This window comes from Notechis scutatus, chromosome 10 (assembly GCF_049901735.1).
Source record: "Notechis scutatus isolate UNSWTSFEM ecotype Mainland chromosome 10, rNotScu1.2, whole genome shotgun sequence".
NCBI classification, from domain to species: domain Eukaryota; kingdom Metazoa; phylum Chordata; class Lepidosauria; order Squamata; family Elapidae; genus Notechis; species Notechis scutatus.
Genome location: NC_142018.1, coordinates 21,264,257 through 21,288,619, shown reverse-complemented (window position 1 = coordinate 21,288,619; position 24,363 = coordinate 21,264,257). Strand labels below are relative to the sequence as shown.

The 24,363-nt window shown below is 44.0% G+C and overlaps 1 protein-coding gene across 1 annotated transcript; it reads left to right on the top strand.

Annotated features, from left to right (window-relative positions):
• Window positions 1-443: 443 nt before the first annotated feature.
• LOC113423759 (transmembrane 9 superfamily member 2-like) lies at window positions 444-23,858 on the top strand. The gene is given in 18 exon segments (XM_026685306.2): window positions 444-755; window positions 1,544-1,611; window positions 1,723-1,816; window positions 2,561-2,688; window positions 2,877-3,006; window positions 3,900-4,027; window positions 6,156-6,267; window positions 6,876-6,955; window positions 8,881-8,989; window positions 13,922-14,054; window positions 14,812-14,931; window positions 16,348-16,405; window positions 18,197-18,356; window positions 19,559-19,643; window positions 19,646-19,709; window positions 19,822-19,933; window positions 21,442-21,613; window positions 23,200-23,858. Coding segments are annotated over 18 exon segments (1,989 nt in total). The 5' UTR covers window positions 444-587; the 3' UTR covers window positions 23,268-23,858.
• The last annotated feature ends 505 nt before the right edge of the window (window positions 23,859-24,363 follow it).

Here is a 24,363-nt window from a genome sequence, read left to right as displayed (position 1 = left end):
TATATTTATTAATCTATTCTATTCTATATTCTATTCTAGCCTACATTCTATTCTATATTCTATTCTACTCTATATTCTATTCTACTCTATTCTAATTCTATTCCTATTCTATTCTTTCCTATTCCATTCATTTACTGAATTTATATTTATTCATCTATTTTATTCTATATTCTATGTTCTATGTTCTATTCTATTCTTCGAAGACGTTTCGCTTCCCATCCACGAAGCTCCTCCTTCAGCTTCTTAGAGGAGATACTATTATTCCATCCTACCCACCTGCCGGGATGCAGGGACTGCTGCCCTTAGCCAAAATGGTGCCGCCGGCACCGCTCGCCCTGGGCCGAGCGCCGACCCGCCGAATCTGAACGGGCCTCCGACGCTGCCCTGACCCAAGATGGCGGTGCCGCGCTCGGGTCACGTGGGAGGCTGAGGCGAAGCGCTCCACCCAGGCCCGGCCGCGCTTCCTCAGTGCGAGGCCGCTGCTCCCACCGCTCCTGCCGGGCGATTGTGACGCCGTCGCCGCCCTTGGAGCCCCTCTCGACCCGCGGAGAGAGAGCCCCTTCGTTTGCCGCCAGCCAGGAAACGCCATGATGGGGAGGCCGCGGCCTAACGGCCTCTCCGTCCCGCTGCTACTGCTACTGATGGTTTTGGGAGGCCGCGCAGGCCTCGGCGCCGCCTTCTACCTGCCCGGCTTGGCGCCCGTCAGCTTCTGCGAGCCCTCGGACGCCAAGCAGGAGGGCTCCGCCGGCTGTTCGGTGGGACGCCGGGCGGGATGGAGTGGGGTGGGATGGTGGTGGTGGGGACACCGGAGTATCCACCTGAGGAGCCGGGACTACACCTCCCAGCATCCTCTGCGCGGCCCTGAGAGTTGTGGTTCCCTGGGTGGGGAAGCGGGGGGAGATGTGTGTTTGTGTAGGGGGTCTGTGTGTATTTACACGATACGCTTCCTCGTGGGAGAACACGTGTCTCGCATTCATACGAGTCTCCTAGCCACCCAGGTGAAGTAGGGGTGGTGGTGAGGAGGAAATTAATGTGCTTTATTATGATTTTATAATTTATAATTTATTATTTATTATATTCTTTTACTATTTTTCATTTTTATATGGTGTTTTTATACTCGTGTAAGCCGCCTTGAGTCGCCCATGGGCAAATAGGGAGCAATATAAATTTCCCCCCAAAAATACATTAAATAAATTCTAGATCTAATTGGTCTAATTAGCTAATTAGGCTGGTCTCTTTGGAGGGGTAGTTGTTGTGTCCCCAGGAAGACATCAGTTTGCACAGATCAGGGGGATCAACCTGCATAATGCCACTCCTGTTTTGAACCCTGAATTTTGTGCAAGATGTAACAAATCCTGCTTTTTTTTTCCTTGGGAGGGGGCAGGGGTTGGACTAGATGATCTACAAGGTCCCTTCCAATTATGTTAATTTGTTAAAATCCCTTTTTTCCCCCCATTGCTGGTGAGCAAGTTCAGTATTCATCTTGGTATTCAAGAAAAGTGTGTTGCCAGCTATTTAAAACAATGTCTCTTTTTAATCCTAGCCCAATATTGAGCTGTTTGTAAACAGGCTGGACTCCGTTGAGTCTGTTTTACCATATGAATACGATGCGTAAGTATACCTTTTATCCAGAAAGGGGTTGGATACGGCTTTTCCAGCTGAGAGAGAAGAGATGAAGGAACACACTCCTAAGCATGATAATTCTCTTTCTTTCTTGTGCAGTTTTGATTTTTGCAAAGACCAAACAGAAGAAAGACCGTCAGAAAACCTGGGACAAGTTCTGTTTGGCGAGAGAATAGCCTCTTCCCCCTATAAGGTGATCACAGACTTCCAAATGCTTTGAGGAAGCTTTGTTTTGTGATATTCTTCGGTGACTCGCTTGTTCCCACTTTTGACAAAAGCTTCACGGAAATCATTTGGGGACACAGATGCTGAATGGCCGTTAGGAGGACGCATTTACGCAGAACATAAAGGACTATTTAGAAATTGCAGGGCAGCTTGGTTTCTTTCTTGAATAGAGCTGACTCTTGGTCAGCTGAAAAGAATTTCCAGAGGCAGGCTAGAAAGAAGATATAATTATTGCAGGATCATTATTGCTCCTATGTAAGTTTCCCAAGGGCATATTGCTGGCAGCTGCTGCTATCACTGGAAATAAAACACTCATTGATAAATTTGTGGGGCAGAGGGAAAATGATAGGGTCTTAAATTTCCTTGCTTTTTTACTTCCAGCTTTTAATTCATTTGTCATTAGTTGATTTTATGAGGACAAGAAGCTTGCTTTCTATTTCTCTCCTGGATGATGCCAACTTATCTGCCAGTACCCTTCTAAGTAATATATTTTGAGTGTAGGAAAGAGAGAGAGGGAGAGGAAGAGGAAATGAGCACTGAGCAGAAAATGAAATCCTGGGGAATTTTTAGATAAGGAAGTATTAAAGAACGCCTTTTAATCTTTGGCTGGACAAAATGATTATTTCAACAACACAATCTTGAATGAGTCCCCAGCTGAATCGTTTTAATGGTATGGATCAAAACATTTACATCTCTTTTGTCTTTATGCCAGTTTACATTTAAAAAAGATGAAGAGTGCAAGAAAGTTTGCATGAAATCTTACGACCCACAGAATCCCGAAGACAGAAACAAACTGGATTTTTTAAAGAAAGGAATGCAGCTGAATTACCAGCATCACTGGTGAGGAGAAAATGTTCTCTAAAAATCACTGATCTGTGTAGGGGAGAATTAAGTGTTGTCCAGCCATGTTTTAAAAATAGAAAGATGAAGACTATGGAAGAGTGCAAATGTTTGAAGACTATTTTAAAAGCCTGTAAATGCCATGCTATTTATAATTATAGAATTATACATATGTTTTTCTTATTCAGGATTATAGATAACATGCCCGTGACTTGGTGCTACAATGTGGAAGACAGCCTTAAATACTGTAATCCTGGGTTTCCCGTTGGGTGTTACATTGCATCAGATGGCCGGATAAAAGATTTCTGTATGATGAGTGTAAGTGATCAAGGGTATATTTCTCCCAAATTGATTTGAAGAACAATCAGAAACGGGTGTAAGCAGTGGCTTCATGCATGGTTTTGGCTTAGAATATTAGTCGTCCTAGCAAACTCTAGTTTATTCAGTAGTTGTAATGAAAGTCTATATCAGGACTATACCAGGACCTTGGCAATTTTAAGACCTGTGGATTTCAACTCCCAGAATTCCCCAGCCAACCATGCCATCTGAACTAGCAACCTGTGTGGTTCGCAGTTCCTCCTAGGATTAGCAGATGTCCAAGGTGCTGCTGCTGATGCCACAATACGAGTGTGGTATGTTAGCCAGATATTTATCAAGATCCCATGTCGGGGACTGAAATTTATATGCATGGTGGCTGGGGAATTCTGGGAGTTGAAGTTTACGCATCTTAAAAGGATGAAGGTTGAGAAACACGGCCCAAGGTTGAATTCATTTCAGGAAACAATCTTTCAACCATGGGCATTTTGGAAATATTGGGCGTGCCGAAAGGCAGGTTTTAAAACAAGATATTTACAAATTGCATGGGGAAGGAAGGCATACCATGTTCAAAATGGATTTTTATTCAGTTTTTCCCCCCACAGTAAATGCATACAGATACATGCACGAATGAGCTATTTCAAGCTCATATCAGCCCCAAACACTGTTCTGTCCATCTTTGTTTCATCCAATTCTTTGTTCTTTGGGAATGGGCTCCCTCTGGAAAACTGGTTGGAAATTTATGTAATCCTTAGTGTTTGCAAATCAACAAATTTTTAGGGTATCAGGGTCCATTCCTTTGTTTATGACATAAATTTGGTATGGCTAACTGATGGTATGGCTCTGACTGTTGCTATCTCCCCCCTCCGATTTCATGGTGTCTTCATATCTTTCAGGACGAATTCAACAAGAAGAACACCTTCTACCTCTTCAATCATGTAGACATTACAATCACCTACCACAGTGGCAAAGACGAGAACTGGCCTGGAGCACGGTTAGTGGCAGCTCAGCTGGAGCCCAAAAGGTAAATAGGAAGAGCATTTAGACTTATATATCGCTTCACATTGCTTTATGGCATTCTCTGGTCGGTTTACAAAGTCAGCCTATTTGCCCCCAAACAATCTGGCTCCTCATTTGACCGACCTTGGAAGGATGGGAGGCCGAGCCTGCCTTTGAGACGATGAGACTCGAACTGGCAGCCGCCAGTCAACAGAATTAGCCTGCAGTACTGCATTCTAACCACTGGGCCCCCATGGTAAACTGCTCACTTGCTAATTCTAGTAGGTATTACATTCAGGGCACTAAATAACTAAGTAGCTTTAAGTGATGATTATCCCTTATAGCTTTTATGTATATTGAGAGCTTATGTACCGAAGACAAATTCCTTGTATGTCCAGTCACACTTGGCCAATAAGCCTATTCTATTCCTATTCTATTCTAATTCTAATTTAATTCTAATTCTATTCTTCTAATTCTAATTCTATTCTTCTAATTCTAATTCTTATTCTATTCTAGTCTAATTCTAATCTATTCTAATACTCTATATTCTAATTCTAATGTTTCTAATTCTAATTCTGTTTGAATTCTATATTCTAATTCTAATAAATGTTAATTCTAATGTTCTAAATTCTAATTCTATTAATAGCATTCCTTCTACTAAACTGGCAACCCTCCAGACTCTGTGTGTGTGTGTGTGTGTCTGTGTGTCGCAGGCTGGGCATCAACTTCTCCTGATTGATCGGAAGCCCTTTAAAGGTGGCAAGTGAAACCGATCAGCGTTCCTGACCTTAACCGGTGACCCTTGAAGTCTGGATAATCTAGAGATCCTGATTTGCTGGATTTATTTATCTAGTCAATTTATTGAGCTGCCCTGGGCAGGAACTAAGTCGGGCAGTGCACAATTGGCCTTTGTGTGTGTGGTTGTGCGCTCCACAAGAGGGCGGAGTAGGCATGGTCAAGTCCTTTGAACGGCTTTCCTGCTGCCGTTCGGCTCATCTCTGGTTCCTTTGCTGGATGAGGAGGAGGAGGAGGGCATCTAATTGATTCTTTGTCCTCACATGTTTACTAACTCCTATTTTTCCTGTCTTCCCCCCCCCCCATCAAAAAACAAATAATATTCCAGAGTCTGAAGGTACTACAAGAGTATTAATAATCTGAAATGATGTGAAAATTGGGAGGGGGGAATGCTCACTGTTGTAATTGCTACAAACTTTTCTGAGGTGTGGGGGTTGGGAGCAGAATCGTGTTTAATAATGGAAAGAGAAGATGGTGCATTGTTGCGGTTTTAATACAGCTGGTTGTTGAGTTTGACTTCCACTGCAAAAGTTTCATTAAAAAACTTGCCTTCAGAAGTCGTGGGTGTTTCATCCCTGGAGGCTTTCAAGAAGAAACGGAGCAGCCACTTGTCAGAAATGGTATAGCGTCTGCCGCTTGAGCAGCGGGTTGGGCTAGATGACCTCCAAGATTCCTTCCAACTCTGTTATTCTGTTGTAAAGGTGTACCCTTGTGTTATTGATGGCTGAGTTGCTGGGCTCATCAAAACTAGCATATAGAATAGAATATCCTTTATTAGCCAAGTGTGATTTGACACACAAGGAATTCGTCTCCGGTTCGTAAGCTCTCAGTGTACATACAAAGAACAAAGTGATCAATCATAAATTATAAGATATAATCAACAAAATGATAGTCATTAGACACCAATAGGAGTAGGTAATAGGAAAGATGAGACAGATAATAATAATACAGTCTATTCTGTGGTTAGCTGTCCTAAGACTGAGTATTTTCCAAAACTTATTCATTAGCATTATTCTTTATGAATATATAGCAGCATAATCTTCTCTTTCTTGCCTGTTTGAATTGTATATTTTCCTTCTTTGAATCTTAAAATAAGATTCTCAGTATATTGATCACTTAGAATACAATATGCATAAAATGGAGGTCTATGATTTTTTTCCATTATCTTGACATTCAGAATCCAGTCGGTGTTTTGGCTTAATTATGATTGTTATAAGCTACAGAAGCCTCTTGTTACATGAGTATTACAGGAAGTAGCCCTAGATCTTAAATAGAGCTTTTGATTTTTAAAAACTGGAACACATTTGAAGGAAGGTCTCTAGATCATTCTGGAAATATGTATATATTTATCTTTGCAGCTTCAAGCATACAGATATAAACAATTTATCCTGTAAGGGTCCCCCTATGGAAATTCCTGCAGAATTTAACAGCAAATTGGATGTGATCTATACATACTCTGTGAAATTTGAAGTAAGTATAACCTGTATATGTACAACCACATCTATTTTAATGATTTTGATGGTTAATGCAGTGATAACACGTACTGAACCTTACAATAAGCTTTTTAATTGTATGTGTGTGTTTTTTTAAGTTATTGTGCTAAGTATAAACAGTATTACCAAAAGTTCCACCCTACAAATATTGTCCATATTTTCTCGAATACATTTTCCACAATTGTACTATGTATTGCCCAATTCTTCCAATGGCCTCACACATAAGAACTGAGCCTTTCTCCTCAATTATTTTTGGCAGTTCTTCTCTACTGCCATTATACCACTTCTTGAAACTTTAAACCACATTTTTGTTTTCAACCTACGTCCATCATATGTCAATCCCAAGCCAAGGTTGAGGGTTTTTTTTCTTAAGAGGTCAAGAAAGTGGTTTGTTACCGTCTGGGTATAAATCATGTTTGCCCCCCCCCTCCACGCTGTGGGAAAAAGGGCACCCTATTCCATGGGGGTCATGGCCGCAGAGACGACCTGACATTTGAAGTCTGGTAGTCACAGGAATGAAGGTTGTCGTAAAATGTGTAGGAAGTGACATTTGTTATTCTGCTCCAATTTTTCCTCCCCGTGCAGGAGAACAACAATATAAAATGGGCGTCCCGGTGGGACTACATCTTGAAATCCATGCCTCACACCAACATTCAGTGGTTCAGGTAAGACAGCGGCCCCCCAACCTTTGGAGCGCCAGCAACCGGTTCCGTGGAGACAGAGATTTTTCCATGGACTGAAGACGGCATTGTTTCACAAGCGGTCTGCACCCCGCTTATTGGGTTTCGCTTGTTTACGCGGCCCAGTTTCTGGCATGCTATGGCTGGTCCACAGACCAGGGATTGGGCACCCCTGAAGTAGCAATAGCACTTAGACATATATACCTCTTCACAGCGCTTTCCAGCCCTCTCTAAGCGGTTTACAGAGTCAGTCTATTGCCCCCAATAATCTGGGTCTCATTTTACTGATCTTGGAAGGATGGAAGGCTGAGTCAACCTTGAGCCAGTCAGAATCGAACTGCTGGCAGTGGGCAGAGTTAGCCTGCAGCGCTGCATCCTAACCACTGTGTGCCATCAGGAAGGAGAATGAAAAAGGGAATAAGAGGGAGGGAGGGAGGAAGGAGTAGCAATAGTATTTAGACTTATATACCGCTTCACGGTGCTTTGCAGACCTCTCTAAGAGGCTTACAGAGTCAGCCTCTTGCCCCCAACAATCTGGCTCCCCATTTTACTGACCTTGGAAGGATGAAAGGCTGAGTCAACCTTGAGCCATTCAGGATCAAACTGGCAGATTTAGCTTGCAATGTTTCATCCTAACCACCAGCAAGGAGAATGAGAAAGGGAATAAGAGGGAGGGAGGGAAGGAAGGAAGGAAGGAATAGCAATAGCACTTAGACTATATCCTGCTTCCCAGGGCTTCACAGCCCTCTCTAAGCAGTTTACAGAGTCAGCAGCAGGTCGTTTAGTGACTGTTCAAAAGTTACAACGGCCCTGAAAAAAAAGTGACCCTTTTTCACAGCTGCGACTTTTGCCGCATCCCCATGATCCAAATTCAGGCGCTTGGCATCGGCTTCATACTTATGACTGTTGCTGTGTGTCCCAAAGTTCTCACGATCTCCTTTTGCGGAGAAATCAGATTCACTTAACGACATGTTTCCAACTTAACAACTGCAGCGATTCATTTAACAAATGTGGCAAGAAAGGTCATAAAATGAGGCAAAGCTCCCTCACCAAAGGTCTCACTTAAGAAGTGTTGAGCTTAAGTGGGGGGTCATAGGTCAAGGATTTCCTGTATTTATTTGAGGGATTCTAGTGAAAAATACCTTTTTTTTTTTTTAAAGGCAGGGGGCTTTCCCTGTTTATTCTTGTGGAGCCTCAGCCCAGTTTCTTCCCTCCTGGGAGCCCCTCTTGAGTGTCCAGTTTCACTAAAGAATGTGCCTTTTGAAGAAAATAGACTCGGCCTTTATTGTGCTTTCTTTACGAGACTGTCTGAGATGGGGCGGTTGAGCAGCATTCTTTAAAAAAGGGAAAAAAAGAGAAAAGGCACCATGGCTTGCTTAGGGACGTCCTCTCGTTCGCCCTGCAAGACGAAACGCAGCTAACATGGGGGAGAAAAAAAAACGTGGAATCCTTTTGCCTGCTTCTGATTCTGCTTTGAACGTAAATATGTACCAAAATCATTCCGGTGGGGCCGCAAATTCCTAATAAGCGACAGATTAGTGACAAAGATGGATTCATCCCCCCCTCCCCCCAAAAAAATAATTATTATTTTGAGCTAAATTTCTTTGGGGAGTCCAATAAACTCAAAAAAAAAAAATTCTTTTGGGCTAAAATTCTTTGGGGAGACCAATAAACTCAAAGAAAAAAAAATTTTTTTTTTTTTTAGTTTATTGGACTCCCCAAAGAATTTCATCCCAAAGGTGCACGATTCCACCCTGAAAACCCTGAGCCTGGTTGTTGTTTTTTCCATCATATTACTGTCCTCTCAGTTTTACAGATCGTCCTCAAGTTCTGTTCTGTTCTGTTCTAAATGCTGCGCTGGTGCCTGGAACCGATTTCAAAGTCCGTTTTTCCCCCCCTTTAACCCGCAGCATCATGAACTCCCTTGTGATTGTCCTTTTCTTATCCGGGATGGTCGCCATGATTCTCCTGAGGACCCTTCATAAAGATATTGCGAGGTACAACAAGATGGATTCTTCGGTGAGTCAGCCCAAGCTCTTAAGAGCTCTCAAAATGAAAAGAGAACCGACCTTTAATTTTGCGCACACACGCACACACACACAAATACACGGATAAAATTAGCAGCTTGGGAATTTTCTATGCCCATTTTATAGTTGCCAACAGAAAAGAGGGGGGAAGGAGTTTGAAAGAGCGCTGAAGCAGTTTGGAATGGAAAGTGCATTCCATTCATACCTTGCAAAGATTAAAGCTAGGTGACTGGAGTTTCCCTTGTGCAAATCTCTAATTGGAGAACGTGATTGATGACTCTTGGCTATGGACGTGTTTTGTTGGGGTGTGGCACAAAAGCAACAAAGTCACAAAAGTAGGTAAAGTCCCTTTAATACCTCCAACTTGGCCCCCAGTGTCCAGTTATCATCGGCTGGAGAAAAAAACTCTTCCAAGAACAGTTTTTAAAGGGAAGAAATTCAGTCCAAACCCAAAGTACATATAAACTATAAATAAACCGCGCTGCAGCAATTAACGAGACAGGGCAGGATAAGGAATTGCAGACTTCCAGAAGATACTGAAACACACACAGTTGGGAAGACGCTAGAACCCAGATAAGCCTCGGCAAACAAAGATAATGCACAGCAACTTTGCTGTGCGTAGTTTGCCTTTTTAAACAGTTTTCCCAGCTGCAGCTAATGAAGGGGATCAGGGCCCTTTCCTCCCCCGTAAACCACGCAACTCGCGTTGTTCCCTTCTCCGTTCCTCCCTGCGTGCCCTAGGATGAAGAGGGAGGTGGCCCTAGGTCTTCCTCTGAAGGCCCAGCCGGACTGTGCCCTTCCCCAGTTTCCTCCACAGCCAACGGAGCCACACTCCCATTCCCTGTCAGCTGTTCCACTTCTCCCTCAGAATCAGATTCCAACAGGGGCATGACAGAATATGAATTATGACACACCCAGAGGGGTGGTGGGGAAACCAGGGTCAAGGGCGACAGTGAATTACGTGTCTCAGAATTGGCTACATCAAGATCATGCCAATATGTCGCTCCTAATGGATTCTTTGAAGTTTGGCTCAAGACTCATGATGTAATTAGGGCAATCGCTGGAATCCTGACACCTTGATGGATATTGGAGGGGGGGTCAGCTCAGCCTCCATTAATGGAAAGGTTGGCTGCTTCTAATGAACCGAGAGAAGGCAGAATACCTGAGCCCATCTACAATGGTTGTTTGCGTGCTCCTTCAGATGCCTGGCACTAAACCACGATTCAAACCGGGTGCTTGGCTTCACACTTGAACCAGCCCCACTGCAGAGTGGATGTAAAATCTGTACAGTGTTTCTATAGCTGACACTTTGCTTGGTGAATCTCTTCTCTCTCTCTCTCTCTCCCCCCCCCCTTTTCTTTTTTCCTTTCTTTCTCATTTGCTCGACTATTTGCTAGGAAGCCCCAGGTGGTCCGCTTGTAAAAACAGTTCCTGCGGCTGATTTAGTGAAGAACTGTTAAAACCGAAACCCAATAGTCCATATTTACTTAACTAATTAAAATGAAAGTCTGCAAAAAAGGGAGGGGGGGAAAAAGAAGCCGGGTTTCCATCAATGGTCATTTGGAGGTAATGAGTAGGCTCGTAGAAACCCTGCTTCCCTAAATTGGAGAGTGCCTGGCTTCATATGAAAGAAATCAAAAGCTCCGCTGCAGTTGACAGTTTGATTTCTTCCTTCCCTCCCTAGTACAGCCACATTTCCAGTGTAGGCTAGAGTGCAGCTTCAAATGTCTGGGAAAAATAGAAATTTTTGTTGTTGTTTTGTTTTTAGGACAGGACAGGACAATAGAACAGAGAATAGAATAGAATGGAACAGGAAAAGAATTATGGAATAGAATTGAATAGAATAGGATTGGAATAGATTAGAATGGAATGGAATAGATTGGAATAGAATGGAGTAGAGTAGAGTAGAATGGATTGGAATGGAATGGGATGGAATAGAATAGAGTAGAATAGAGTGGAGTGAAATGGAATGGGATGGAATGGGATGGAATAGAATAGAGTAGAATAGAGTGGAGGAATGGAATGGGATGGGATGGAATAGAATAGAGTAGAATAGAGTGGAGTGAAATGGAATGGAATGGAATAAACTGGAATAGAATAACAACTTTATTTGTCACTTTGAATGTACTCTAATTGGCATACATTAAAGTGAAATTTCATTGTGCACCGCTCTCAAAGGGTCACCACCTCCGATAGACACTACATAATACAACAGAATAAATAAATACTGATAAATACAGAGCCTAGTTCAGATGTATACCTGTACATGGCGAGAAAAACGAATCTTGTGGGTTTTACCAGACAGATGGCCTAGGGAACAAAGCTGTTCTGGAATCTGGAAGTCCTGCTAGAAATACTTTGAAACCTCCTCCCAGAGGGGAGCCACAGAAAACAGACCATGAAGTGAGTGTGTGGGGTCTCTAACAAGGCTTTGAGCTCTAAGCACAGAGCGCTTAAAAGCAGCATCCTGAATACCAGGAAAGGAGCTTTCCTATTCTTCCTTTTCTTTCTTACTATACGAGGACTTTAATTTTTCTAACTGTCCTTGTATCCCCCTCGGTGTCACACAAACTCCTGGATTTCATACGTTGGGGGACATCAGTCCAAGATTCCTTGTCCGTTGCTACGAAGAGGAAAAAAAAAATCCTTTAAATTTACTTCTTGGATTTTCATTATCCTAACAAAGTAGCAGGCTTAGATTTTACCCCGAGCAGAAGATTGAGATAACCAACGTGCATTTCAGCTCGCAAAAGATCTGAACACGGCCCTTATTTTCTTTTGGGAAAATCAGAATTTCTAGAATGGGTGAATATTGTTCCTTATTGAGACCCAGCTTAACAGAGGGCCTGTCGGCTTTGGAAAATAAAACTCCACCTTGGTGAAGAACTAACTAAAGAGGTCCATCAAATTAAAATCCACGGCAGCCTTTTTAGTGAGGGGGGTGGGGCACCGTTGTATTGAAAGGAGAAAGTTTTGTCTTCCCCTGTTTTTATATATGCAATCACTGCCAGCTTTAGATGACTGTTCTTCTTGTGTGTGTGGCTAAATGTGGCATACTCCTTGGTCTGTGATTGTTGTCTGCCCAGGTTGCAATTACCATGGCTTTCTTAAAAAGGCCAGTAGAGTTGAGACACACCTGGGTTGATGGCTTGCGTTTCATTAATGTGCACGCTTGCAGATGTTGGAATGCAGCAAACATTTGTGCAGGTTGGCTGTCCACAGCAGAAGCAGCTTTATCCCGCCATTAAAACAATACTAATAATATTGGGGCTTACATGCCAAATCTAGGCAGAGCGTTTTCCAAAACGTCCCTAATCTCTCTTTGAACAGACTGTCCCTTGATAACGGAGCAGTTGAACTGCGTTGAAACAGGGGCACACAATAGTTGAACCTACAGGGGATAGCAGTAACGCTTAGGCTTATATACCGCTTCACAGTGCTTTACAGCCCTCTCTAAGCAGTTTACAGGGTCATCCTCTTGCCCCCAACAATCTGGGTCATTTTGCTGACCTTGGAAGGGTGAGTCAACCTTGAGCCGATCAGGATCGAACTGCTGGCAGTGGGCAGAGTTAGCAATAGCACTTAGATTTATATACCACTTCACAGTGCTTCACAGCCCTCTCTAAGCAGTTTACTGTAGAGTCAGGCTCTTGCCCCCCAAACAGTCTGGGTCCTCATTTTACCCACCTCAGAAGGACGGAAGGCTGAGTCAACCTTGAGCCTGGTGAGATTTGATCTGCCAAACTGCTGACAGACGGTGATCAGCAGAAGTAGCCTCTAACCACTGTGCCACCGAGGCTCTTAATATTGGGGCTTACATGACAAATCTAGGCAGAGCATTTTCCAAAACATCCCTAATCTCTCTTTGACACAGACTGTCCCTTGATAAACCAGGCAGTTGAACTGCATTGAAACAGGGGTGCGCATTAGTTGAACCTACGGGGGGTAGCAGTAGCACTTAGACTTCTATACTGCTTTGTAGTGGTTTACAGCAAGCTCTGAGCAGTTTGCAATTGTCAGCCTATTGCCCCCAACGATCCTGGTCCTCATTTTAATGACCCCGGATAGGTTGGAAGGCTGAGTCAGCTTTGAGCCCAGTCAGGATCGAAGTCCTGGCAGTGGGCAGAGTTCGCCTTCAATGCTGCACTCTAACAACTGCACTCTATCTGCGGACTCAGTGGGACACTTGGAAAATGTAGGTTCCACAGTTGCCTCTTTCTCCTGTGTGATTTACGTTCATGTCCGCACTACAAACTTGGCTCTCAAAACACCCTGGTGAAAGCATCCTATTTTTGCAAGGAAAAGAGAGAGGAAAAAATAATTGGGAAGAATTGAACTGCATCTCGATCAAGATGCATTGCTGGGGACAAAACCATTGGTAAAATAGAAGCTGGGTTACTTTGGAGATGGCTGTACGGGCAGGGTGGTGTTTAGCATTTCGGCTTGAAATTGTGTTTTCCATTTGGTGAATAGAGCTCTGTTGCTTTTAAGGTAGGGAGAGAGAGCAGGAGAATAGGGCACACGGGGGCATCTTCAGATCTGAAATGATTTGGATAATAAAAGACAGATAAATAGGTTAAATGCTGGTGTCATACATAGCTTACGTTAACCCACCACCGTTGGCCTAATTTCCACGAACAGGATGGCATTTGAGCTAGGTTCTGTTTAATGCTGGTTTCTTGTTCCAAGCCTTAATAAATCTACATTATCTGTGTCCCTCCCCTCCTTCCCTTCTCAGCTCGCCTTTGGGGAGTTGTAAAATCGGCACGTTAACAATGCCGATGAAATTAGACCCTTTTAGTAATAACAAACTCCCCCCTGCCCTCCCCCCCCAAAGATAATCAGGCTGGCAAAGCGACTGTCACGCCTGGCGTGTGCTCATTCCCTGTTGCGTGGGGCTCGTCTAATCCTGATGTTATTACAGGAAGATGCACAGGAGGAGTTTGGGTGGAAGCTGGTCCATGGAGATGTGTTCAGGCCGCCCCGGAAAGGCATGCTGCTCTCCGTCTTCCTTGGCCAAGGGACGCAGATTTTTATCATGACGTTCATCACTTTGTGTAAGTGTCGCTTGATGGGCTAAAATGGGGAGGGGGGGCGGAGTTTGCGATGCTAGCAAAAAATATTGGACAAGGGTTGGTAGAAGGGTGCCATCTGCGTGTGCCAGCCCAGTTAGATTAAACCATTTTTTTTTCTTTTTAACAACCCTGTAATTCTTTGCCTCTGGGTGAAATCTGGGGCGACTGAATAGAGCTGAGCGTTTACTGGCCGGATGCCCTTCCTGACACCCACATGCAGCTCACAGCAGACTTTTTTTTTTTCTGTACGCCCAGAGAGAGAAATATTTGCTGCTTACCCAGGATCGAACTCACAACCTAGAGACAAGAGCTTCACCTCCAGGCCACCACAATGTTCTGTTAGATTAAACCAAATACATTAGAATCGGAATCCAAACAACCACCAATAAACAACAATCAGAAAGAATTGCAAAGTTGTTTGCTTACACCTTGAAAGAGGTTTGGCAACTTTCCTCCAAAGCTCGGAATGGAATCTTCAGCTTCTTTGGGAAGAGTGGGGGGAGATTATTTTTGGATTGGGTAGGGAAGGCAGGCTCTTAAAGACACAGGTGTCCAACCGTGGCAACTTTTAAGACTCGAGGACTTCAACTCCCAGAATTCCCCAGCCAGGCTAGGATAGACCTTTTGAAACACTGAAGAATTATTTTCCAGTCGGTGCAGTTGATCCTTTCTTTGTTCTGTAAGAAAATGACGTGGAATCTCACTTCTCCCAACACTTCCTTGTTTGTCTTCCTTCCAGTCCTTGCCTGCCTCGGTTTTCTCTCCCCAGCCAACCGAGGGGCTCTGATGACTTGCGCAGTGGTGCTTTGGGTTTTGCTGGGGACCCCAGCAGGCTATGTATCGGCTCGAATGTACAAAAGTGAGTATGTTGTGGTGTGTTTTGGCTACAGCTGCCTAAGAGGTAGAGAATTCGGTGGGATGGAGTCGTTCCACATTCTTCCTTGGCTAAACCTCTACAGCAGGCGGTCGCCAAACGTTTGGATCTCAGGGAGCACCAAACTCATAAGTTTAAATCCCAAGGACCAGAGACCCTGGGAAAATCCCCCCAAAAGTCTGCAGGAAAATTCCCCACCCCATTTTCCTACCGATCGATCGTTCTTTATTTGGGATCACAGGATACCATTTCCAGCTCCGTTCTCGGGGGGAGAGAGAGAGAGAGAGACTTTTGGCTTCATGCAAGGAAAACAGCAGAAGCAGCAGAAGTCTTTCTTTCTTTCCCTCAAACTCCGCCAGAAAGGAGTCTTTGCTGGCGCAGCCTCTTGGAGCAGGAGGCCTCGCAGGGTCCCAAAGACTCATATCTGGCGGAGTTTGGGGGAAAGAAAAAGACTTTTGCTGCTTTCCTTGTGTGCAGCCAAAAGCAGAAGAAGAAAGAAGCAGAAAGAAGCAGCCCAGTATGGCCAGGCCAGGCACGAGGGGCAAGTTCCCCCCTCCACCCTTTCCCCCCTCCCTTCACTACCTTGTGTCATTCGCAGTGTAAGCGACGCAAAGCCTTGTGTTCCTGCACAGCCTGGATTAATTGCTTTGGGGTAGGGTGCTTTGAGGGTGACATTTCTCTGCGGACCACTAAAAATTTTCTCGCAGATCACCAGTGGTCCCTGGCTCATTGGTTGTTGACCACTGCTCTACAGCAGGGGTGTCTAACCTTGGCAGCTTTAAGGCTTGTGGATTTCAACTTCCAGAATTCCCCTAGCTGGCCAGGGGAATTCTGGGAGTTGAAATCCACAAGTCTTAAAGCTGCCAAGATTGGACACCCCTGTTTTTACAGTTTGCGTCTCTGCTAATGATCATCTCAGGTCTAATGAGGACAGAGGCTGCAACCACTCCCTGAAGATTCAAAAAAAATAAATCACCTTTGCAATAATTGTGTTCCCCTTTTTCAGGTTGCTTTAAAAATCTCAGAGGCTTAAAAAAAACTGCCAGTTAGATGGCACAGAGAGATAAGGTGGCAACAACAACCTGGCTGGCGCTAAGCTAATCAATTTAATTTTAATTTTCCAGAGATGATAAATGATGAATGATATATTCCAAGGGTGCTTTTTTTTTTTTTTCAAACAGGCGACTGGACTTTCTTTGTTTTTCTTTGAAGATGTTTCACTTCTCATCCAAGAAAATTCTTCAGCTCTGAAGAAATGTCTTCAAAGAAAAACCAGAAACTCCAGTCGCCTCTTGAAAAATAAAAAAGCACCTTTGGGACAACCATGACCTGAATGTTTGAGAATCTCCATAGATGAATGATACAGAAATGATAAATGGCGTTATTTCTTTTCTTTCTTAGCATTCAGAGGTGAAAAATGGAAGACCAATGTGTTGTTGACGGCTCTCTTCTGCCCTGGGTTAGTAACCGCACCCCCTTTTTGATAAACAGAACATATTTTTGTCCTTGAACCGGAGTTAATAAGCAGAAATGCTATATGAACACGGTTAACTTAGGGTTCCCAAACTCAATTGATTGCATGTGGCCATTGCAATGACTGCAGGATGAATTATTTTCTGTGCCTCTATTTTTTTTTCTTCGTTCTTTTAAAAATACATTGAACTTTCTAGAAACCCAGCAGATTGTCCTGTTGGTTTGCTCAGTATGAAAGAGGTACTTTTTAAAACAGATAATAACAAATGACCATTTGCAAAAGTCCTGACTTATTTAGCAATATCCATTTTGGGCTCAATTGTAGATGTTAAGTTGAGGACTATCTATATTGTAAATGCCAGCCAGTTGCTGAGCCCCTGAAATGTGATCACGTGACTCATGAGGCTGGGGTGACACTCGTAACTTTGAGGACATAGGTCGTGAATCATTTTTTCTGAGACTGTTGTCACTTCGAACCATCATTAAACGTATGGTTATAAGTCAAGGACTACTGCATCTGAGGTGGATGCATAGGCAGAGATGGATTGGATGGTTGCTGTTCATCGTTGCAATCTCATAATATCTAGCATGACGGTCCCCAAAGCAGAAGGGTAACATATAATAGTCTACAGTTCTACAGAGGAACTATTGGGTCCGTCATCTGTACCTCTATAACTGTCTGGTTTGGTTCTGCAACCCAACAAGACAGACACAGACTCCAGAGAGTAATTAGGACTGCAGAAAAAAACAATGGCTACCAACCTGCCTTCCATTGAGGACCTGTATACTGCACGAGTCAAAAAAGAGGGCTGTGAAAATATTTACAGACCCCTCACATCCTGGACATAAACTGTTTCAACTCCTTCCCTCAAAACGATGCTATAGAGCACTGCACATCAGAACAACTAGACACAAGGGGAGTTTTTCCCCAAGGCCATCACTCTGCTAAACAAATAATTCCCTCCACACTGTCCAACTATTTACAAAGTCTGCACGACTCTTACTATTAATCTTCTCATCACTCCTTATCACCCATCCCCTCCCACTTGTGACTGTATGACTATAACTTTGTCTCTTCTATCCTTATGATTTATATTGACTGTTTCCTAGTATGATTTGATTGCTTATTGTACCCTAAGACTACCATTAAGTGTTCGATTATTTGTATCTTATGACTATTAAGTGTTGTACCTGATGATTCTTGACAAATGTATCTTTTTTAATGTACACTGAGAGCATATACACCAAGACTAATTCCTTGTGTGTCTAATCACACTTGGCCAATAAAGAATTCATTCATTCATAACTCAGATAAAACATTGTCTATTTACAAACCAACGAAAGGTTATTTTTGGATAGCATCCACCATCCTTTGTAGTCTGTGGATCTATGTAGCTGGAGGAGTCCCAAAGGTGCTTTTTCCAAAAAGGACTTTCTTGGTTGTTGGGTTTTTGTTTTTTTTTGTTCCCTTGAAAACGTTTCGCTTCTCATCCAAGAAACTTTTCAGTTCTTCTGAAGATCTGAACTGAAGAAGCTTCTTGGATGAGGAGTGAAACATTTTCAAGGGGGGGAAAAGCAAGAAAATCCAGTTGCCTTTTGCCAAAAACACCTTTGGGACAACCATGACCTGGATGACTGAGAATCTCTTTGGTGTTCACAGTACCTGGACTGTGTTTTTCCCCCCTGTGCCTGAGAATTCTCCAGATCCTTCCAAGATACTCCTGCAGTGAATCCCAACCCTTTTGTGCTAACTCTGGCCCTCCTTCTGTTCCCGCAGGATCGTCTTTGCCGACTTCTTCATTATGAACCTTATCCTCTGGGTGAAGGGATCTTCCGCCGCGATTCCTTTCGGAACCCTGGTTGCGATCTTGGCCATGTGGTTTGGCATATCCGTCCCGCTCACCTTCGTTGGTGCTTATTTTGGGTTCAAGGAGAAGGTAAGTGAGGAGTGAAACGTGCCGTTTTAGTATTTGGAGAATCCTCACTTTTTTTTCTGAATTCGGAACAGCCGCCGGTTCGAGTCCAGAGAATTTGGGAGGGATGTTTCTGTGGGTCGTTACGGGTTACAGAATACAACCCTACTTTGGGGGGGGAGGCGGTGTTGCCGTAGCATCCATCTTCAACCTAGGGCTCTCCAATTTTTTTGGGGGGGGGAGGGGGGGCTCACAGTTGGAAAAAAGAGAAGAGAAATAATAGCAATGGAAAAAAAAAAAAACAGATCTAGAATTCCAGCCGATTATTCGGGGATTTTGCAAATTTAAAATTAGGGCCTTGGAATTTGTGTGGGGCGAGGGATTTGAGGCAAGGCACATTTTCCCTTTGTGTTAGGAATAGCTCTTTCTGTGCCAGGCTGGAATACTTTATTTGCATTTCTTAACAACAAATCAGTATTATTATTATTTTTACTTTTTTGGCAAGATTTTTTCCCTCCCATTTTCCTTCGGGCTTGCTTTTCGTTTTTTCTTAGTTGTACTTTTCTTAGCTGTAGGGCAGGACGGGCAACTCTAGACTTTACATCCTGTGGACTTCAACTCCCAGAATTCCCTGCTGGCTCAGGAATCCTGGGAGTTGAAGCCCACAGGTTGTAAAGTTGTCCCAGTGTCAGCGTTCCAAGTAATACACCCACAGTGAACTCTGAGGCAGGTAGATTCCTCACAGAACAGTTTTATTTGGAGATACCATATTGGCACAGGCTAGTGAAAACCGACTCTAAAGGTTCTGGTGGTTTTCGCCCAATTAAAAGCTTTCCCCCTTTCCCAAACAGTCACATGGTCCAATCAAAGCGCTGTCTGGTTGCTTGGTAACACCACTCCTCCCCTCTTCAGCCACCTGTGTTGGAACGTCCTTGGTTCCCCCAGCTGTCTCTATTCCCCACCCTGCCTATCCCTCATCTCCTTTGTGGCAACACTGAAGCCTCAAAAATGGGCCTCAGTCGGGCCGGCTTCAGAGTTGACACCCAACTTTCCTAACGTGGCCCCGCTGAGGTGGCTCAGACCCCCGTTTGCAACCCATTCGCACACGTGTGTGCACGCATTCATGCACACACGCACAAAGGACACATTATCGTTGCCAGGCGTGATAGTTAATTCAAGCAGAGGAAAATGCTGCTCTAATTAACCGCCTGGACTGCTCTCCTCAGCCCCTCGAGCACCCCGTGAGGACGAACCAGATCCCTCGCCAGATCCCCGAACAATCCTTTTTCACCAAGCCTCTGCCGGGCATCGTCATGGGGGCATCCTGCCCTTCGGGTGCATCTTCATCCAGCTCTTTTTCATCCTGAACAGCATTTGGTGAGTTGCTTTCCCCCCTTTTCCATGCTCCGGATCTGCTCTTACGGAGAATCAAATGTGGCTACGGGCTGACCCAAATGCCTTTCCCCCCCCGCCTCTCCCTCCATCTCAGGTCTCACCAGATGTACTACATGTTTGGCTTCCTGTTCTTAGTCTTTATCATTCTCCTGATTACCTGTTCAGAAGCCACCGTCCTGCTTTGCTACTTCCACCTGTGCGCTGAGGTAAGCAGAAAAAATCGGTTCGAGGCCCAGGGGCGTGTGTTTATTGTTTATTTACTTTATTAAGTTGCATCCCACCTTTTATGGTTTTGAAAATTAGGCGGCACGCATATCCAACACACCTCCTATTTTCCCCACAACAACCTTGTGAGGTGGGTTTTGCTGAGACAGGGAGAGAGAAAGAGAGAGAGAGAGAGAGAAAGAGAGAGGGAGAGAGAGAGAGGTGTCCATACCCAGCTGGCTTTCATACCTAAGACAGGACTAGAACTCACCATCTCCTGGTGATTGGCTCAAAGTCACTTAGCCAGTTTTCATGCCTAAGGCAGGACTAGAACTCCCTGCTTCCCGCTTTCTAGCCCAGTGCCTTAACCCCTAGACCAGGGGTCACCTCCCCTTGAAGCCTGGCGGAGTTCAACTCCCAGAGTTCCCAGCCAGCTTTGCTGGCTGGGAATTCTGGGAGTTGAAGTCCGCCAGGTTTCAAGGGGCCAAGGTTGGACAGCCCTGCCCTAGACCCAATCGGCCTTCTGCATTGTTACAGCAGACCAGTGTTAGCTGGTCATTCTGGTGTCTTTCTGCTCCTTCTGCATACATGAAGCTGCGTCAGGCGGATTCGTGGGTTGTCTGGGCTTCCAGTGGGTGAGGCATTGTTCCCTGGAATGAGAAGCTGGTGACACATTGTCTGCCACGCCAGGAGTCCCTTTCCCATAATAAGCCTCTGGGGATCTGCAACTGTTTTAAAAGTGGCAATAAAGGAAAATACTTACACATGGCAGCAAAAGGCCAAGGGAAGGAAAACCGGGATGTTTTTCTATTTGCTGTTGCCAGCCCGAAGGCCCGTGACCGTTTCCAGTGCCCAGCTGGCCTTCTCGGCGTCCCGTCATTTAAAAAAAAACAATGCATCTGCCAGCCAGATGGAGCTTATAAAAAAGCAGGGCCGGTCCCCCAACGTGCATTTCCTAGGATTTTATTTTTATTTTTTTTAGGGTTTTTATGCCCAACTAAACAACCCTATTAAAGCATGGAGCCGACATACCGGTCTTAAACTGCGTAGAGCAGGAATTAAAAAGCGGGGAGCATGATTGCTTCTCTTCCTGTCCCTTTTTTGCAGAAGAAGGGGGAAAAAAAAAGAATGCAAAGATTTAGGGAACGTGCCAGGATTAACTCGGAAATCAGAAGGATCAGTCAGAGGTTGAGTCAATTCTATCACCATGATAAATGGAAATTTCATTCCACAGATACAAGGAGACCCTTAAAAGAGGCAGCAAGAGACCGTTAGGTTTTTCTGGGGACACATTTTTACAAACGTTCTCCAGATGTATCTGAAGGACCACAAGTTTGGTGTAAGAAACTCTAAATAATTAGCTTCCTTTTCTCAATTTGCGTCATGCCCCAGTTAATGGACTTTGGAATTCTAATTAAAAACAACTATCTCTTCCCTGGCTCTTAACACCAGGAAACTTTTTTCCCCCCTCTGCCTCCTACATATTTGCTCTTCTCGTTTGGGTTCCTAGGATTATCACTGGTGGTGGAGATCATTCCTGACCAGCAGTTTCACTGCTGTTTATCTCTTCATCTACGCCATCCATTATTTCTTCTCAAAACTCCAGATTACTGGTATTGCTAGCACCATCCTGTACTTTGGGTATACTATGATCATGGTTTTGATTTTCTTCCTGTTCACAGGTAAGTTCCTTCTGACGTTATCCAAACCCACCCCTGTTTGGGAAAAATCCAACCATAACCAGGCAGAATTTGCTGTTTAACCATGATTTGTATCGCTTTCTTTTGGTTTTGATCCAGAAAGAGTACAGAGAAGAGCAACCAGGAGGATTAGGGGACTGGAGACTAAAAGATATGAAGAACGGTTATAGGAACTGGGCATGGCTAATGTAGTGATGAGAAGGACCAGGGGAGACAGGATAGCATCTCCCCAATATTGGAGGGCCTGCCCCAGAGAGGAGGAAGGGGGTCAAGCTATTTTCTAAAGCAAGGCCAGACAAGGAATAATGAATGGAAACTGATCAAGGAGAGACTCAACCTGGAAATAAGGAGAAACTTTCTGACAGGGAGAACAATCAACCCATGGAAGAGAAGTTGCTTCGTCACTTGAGACCTTCAAGAAGAGATTGGACTCCCATCTGTCAGAAATGGTGTAGGGTCTCCCGCTTGGGCAGAGGGTTGGACTAGATGACTTAAAAGGGCCCTTCCAACTGTGATTATCTGTTATCTGTTTATCCGATTTTTGCACCCAAGGAAACAAAACAGAACCCATTCTGTAAATGGCTTTAAAATTGGGTATATCAGATGTGCCGACGGCTTTCCAGACTGGCTGTAATTAGAGAAGCAGCTTCTGTAAATATGTTCCTTAGAAATGAGGATTTCTCTTTGTTGAGACCAGTCCCTCGATGCCACTGCTATTTCCCTCATCCAGGATAACTTGTGAGATCACTGTCTAATGCCTTGGGGCACATCTCCCCCTGATTAATGTTCTATTGAATAGTCACTTTTCCCAGGCGGCGGAGGAAAAAATTAGGTGCTTAAGCAAGCTGCAGTTTGCTACTGTTCCTTACAAAGGGGGACCATCTGGAGAAGCTAGTAATTCATCCACCCGACAGGTATTCCTCAGCTTAGGACCACCGTTTGAAGTCTCAAAAGTGGCCGCATTTGATCCAACCGTACGTTGTACGAGTAGACTTATGACCAAAATTTGAGCCTCAAATAGTATGTTGCTAAGCGAGACATTCATTAAGTGAGTTTTGTGCCCCGTTTTACGTCCTTTCTTGCCGGTTGTTTAGTCAGCAGGTTGGCTTTCCCCCTTGACTTTGCTTGTTGTCAGAAAGTCCCAAAAGGACGTGACGCACACACACACACACACACACACACCGGCCATACTGCGACTGTCATAAGTACATGCTGGTTGCCAAGCCTCTGAATTTTGATCCTGTCACTGCGCTGGACGCTGCCGCCGTCGTAAGGGTGAAACATGGTCATTGTAACTTCAAATGGTCGCTAAGCGAACTCTTGTAAGTTGAGGAATGCCCGTATTTACATTATCTTGTGCATTCAATACTTGACCAAGAGAAAAGTTTTGTTCTTAGAACTTTTCTCTTAGTCAGGTATTCACTTCAGGGGTGGGGGGAGAAAATAAATAAATCCAGGGTCAAATTACTTATCTCTGTTCTCCACCCTGGCAGATAATCAGTTCAAGATTTTAACCCTCTTTGCGTCTTCCTTTCTAAAAAATAAAGAGATTTATTCATGTTTTGCAGGAACCATCGGTTTCTTTGCTTGCTTCTGGTTCGTCAGTAAGATTTACAGCGTGGTGAAAGTTGACTGAAGAAATCCCCAGGTCTCGCTTTTCGAACCCGCATCTTGAGTTGCTGGAGACCTTGAGGCATTAACCATGTACAAAAGACACAAAAGCATTTCATCTTCAAATAGTTAAGATATACCCAGAGCTTCTATCTTGGCACCAGAAAGGGCAGGTTTTAAATGGAATGGACATAAGTAGCGTGGATCCTTCTGAAAAACCCGACTTGCTTTTTTTTCTTCTTCTTCTTCTTCTTCCAAACCCTTCATCCAGAGATCATCCAGAGATGGTGATGATAATGATTTTTTTGTCGATTGCTTGGTTGCTTTGCTTGAAAAAGAGCAACCCTGATTTCATAACAAAAAGCCAAACGCATTATGTTCGACACTCCCGGTGGAGAATTCTCGTAAAAATCTTTTGTTTTGTACATGGTTAACTGATTATTCTATCACGGAAGAGGGCTGCCCGGTTTAAGCAAAAAGAGAAAAAAAAGTGACTTTTAAAATCAATTTTGGATCTCTTTCAGCCATTCAATGTCTAGTGCAGATTTCTGAGGGGTGGGAGGGAAAAAAAAGCGCCAACATTTCCTCTTGTTTTAAATAAAACATCCCAATTCCAGCAGCCTGGCGTTGTTTCTGTTTCACCCGTTGGCGATTGATCGCATCAAATTCAAGATATGGAAGAAACGGTCTTTTATTGACTCATGCAACAGGTATTCCTGTCCCCTATTGACTGTGCTGGTTTAACAGACATTTTTGTGGTTTTTTTTCACAGAAGGCACTTTCTTGCTAAGTAGTCCTCAACTTATGACCAAAATTGAGCCCGGAATCATAGCGGTAAATCTTGCGGTCGCGAGTTGAGGCATCCTGACCCGTATTTCATTTGAGTTTTGCATGTGCTTCCCTGCCTTCAGGGGAAGAAGAAGGGAGTTTTAATTCACAAATAAAAGCCAATCTACATTTCCCAGGATAATAACGTTGCAGGATCCAATCTGGGTCGGTCACCAAGACCAGAGGTTTTGCCTTTTGAGCTTTCGGCCTCATTCTCTGAGAACTTCTCTCTAGCCAGGTTTAGTTTCTGCTGCTTCTTTTCTTTAAATAGTTCTAAATAAGAACTATTTGAG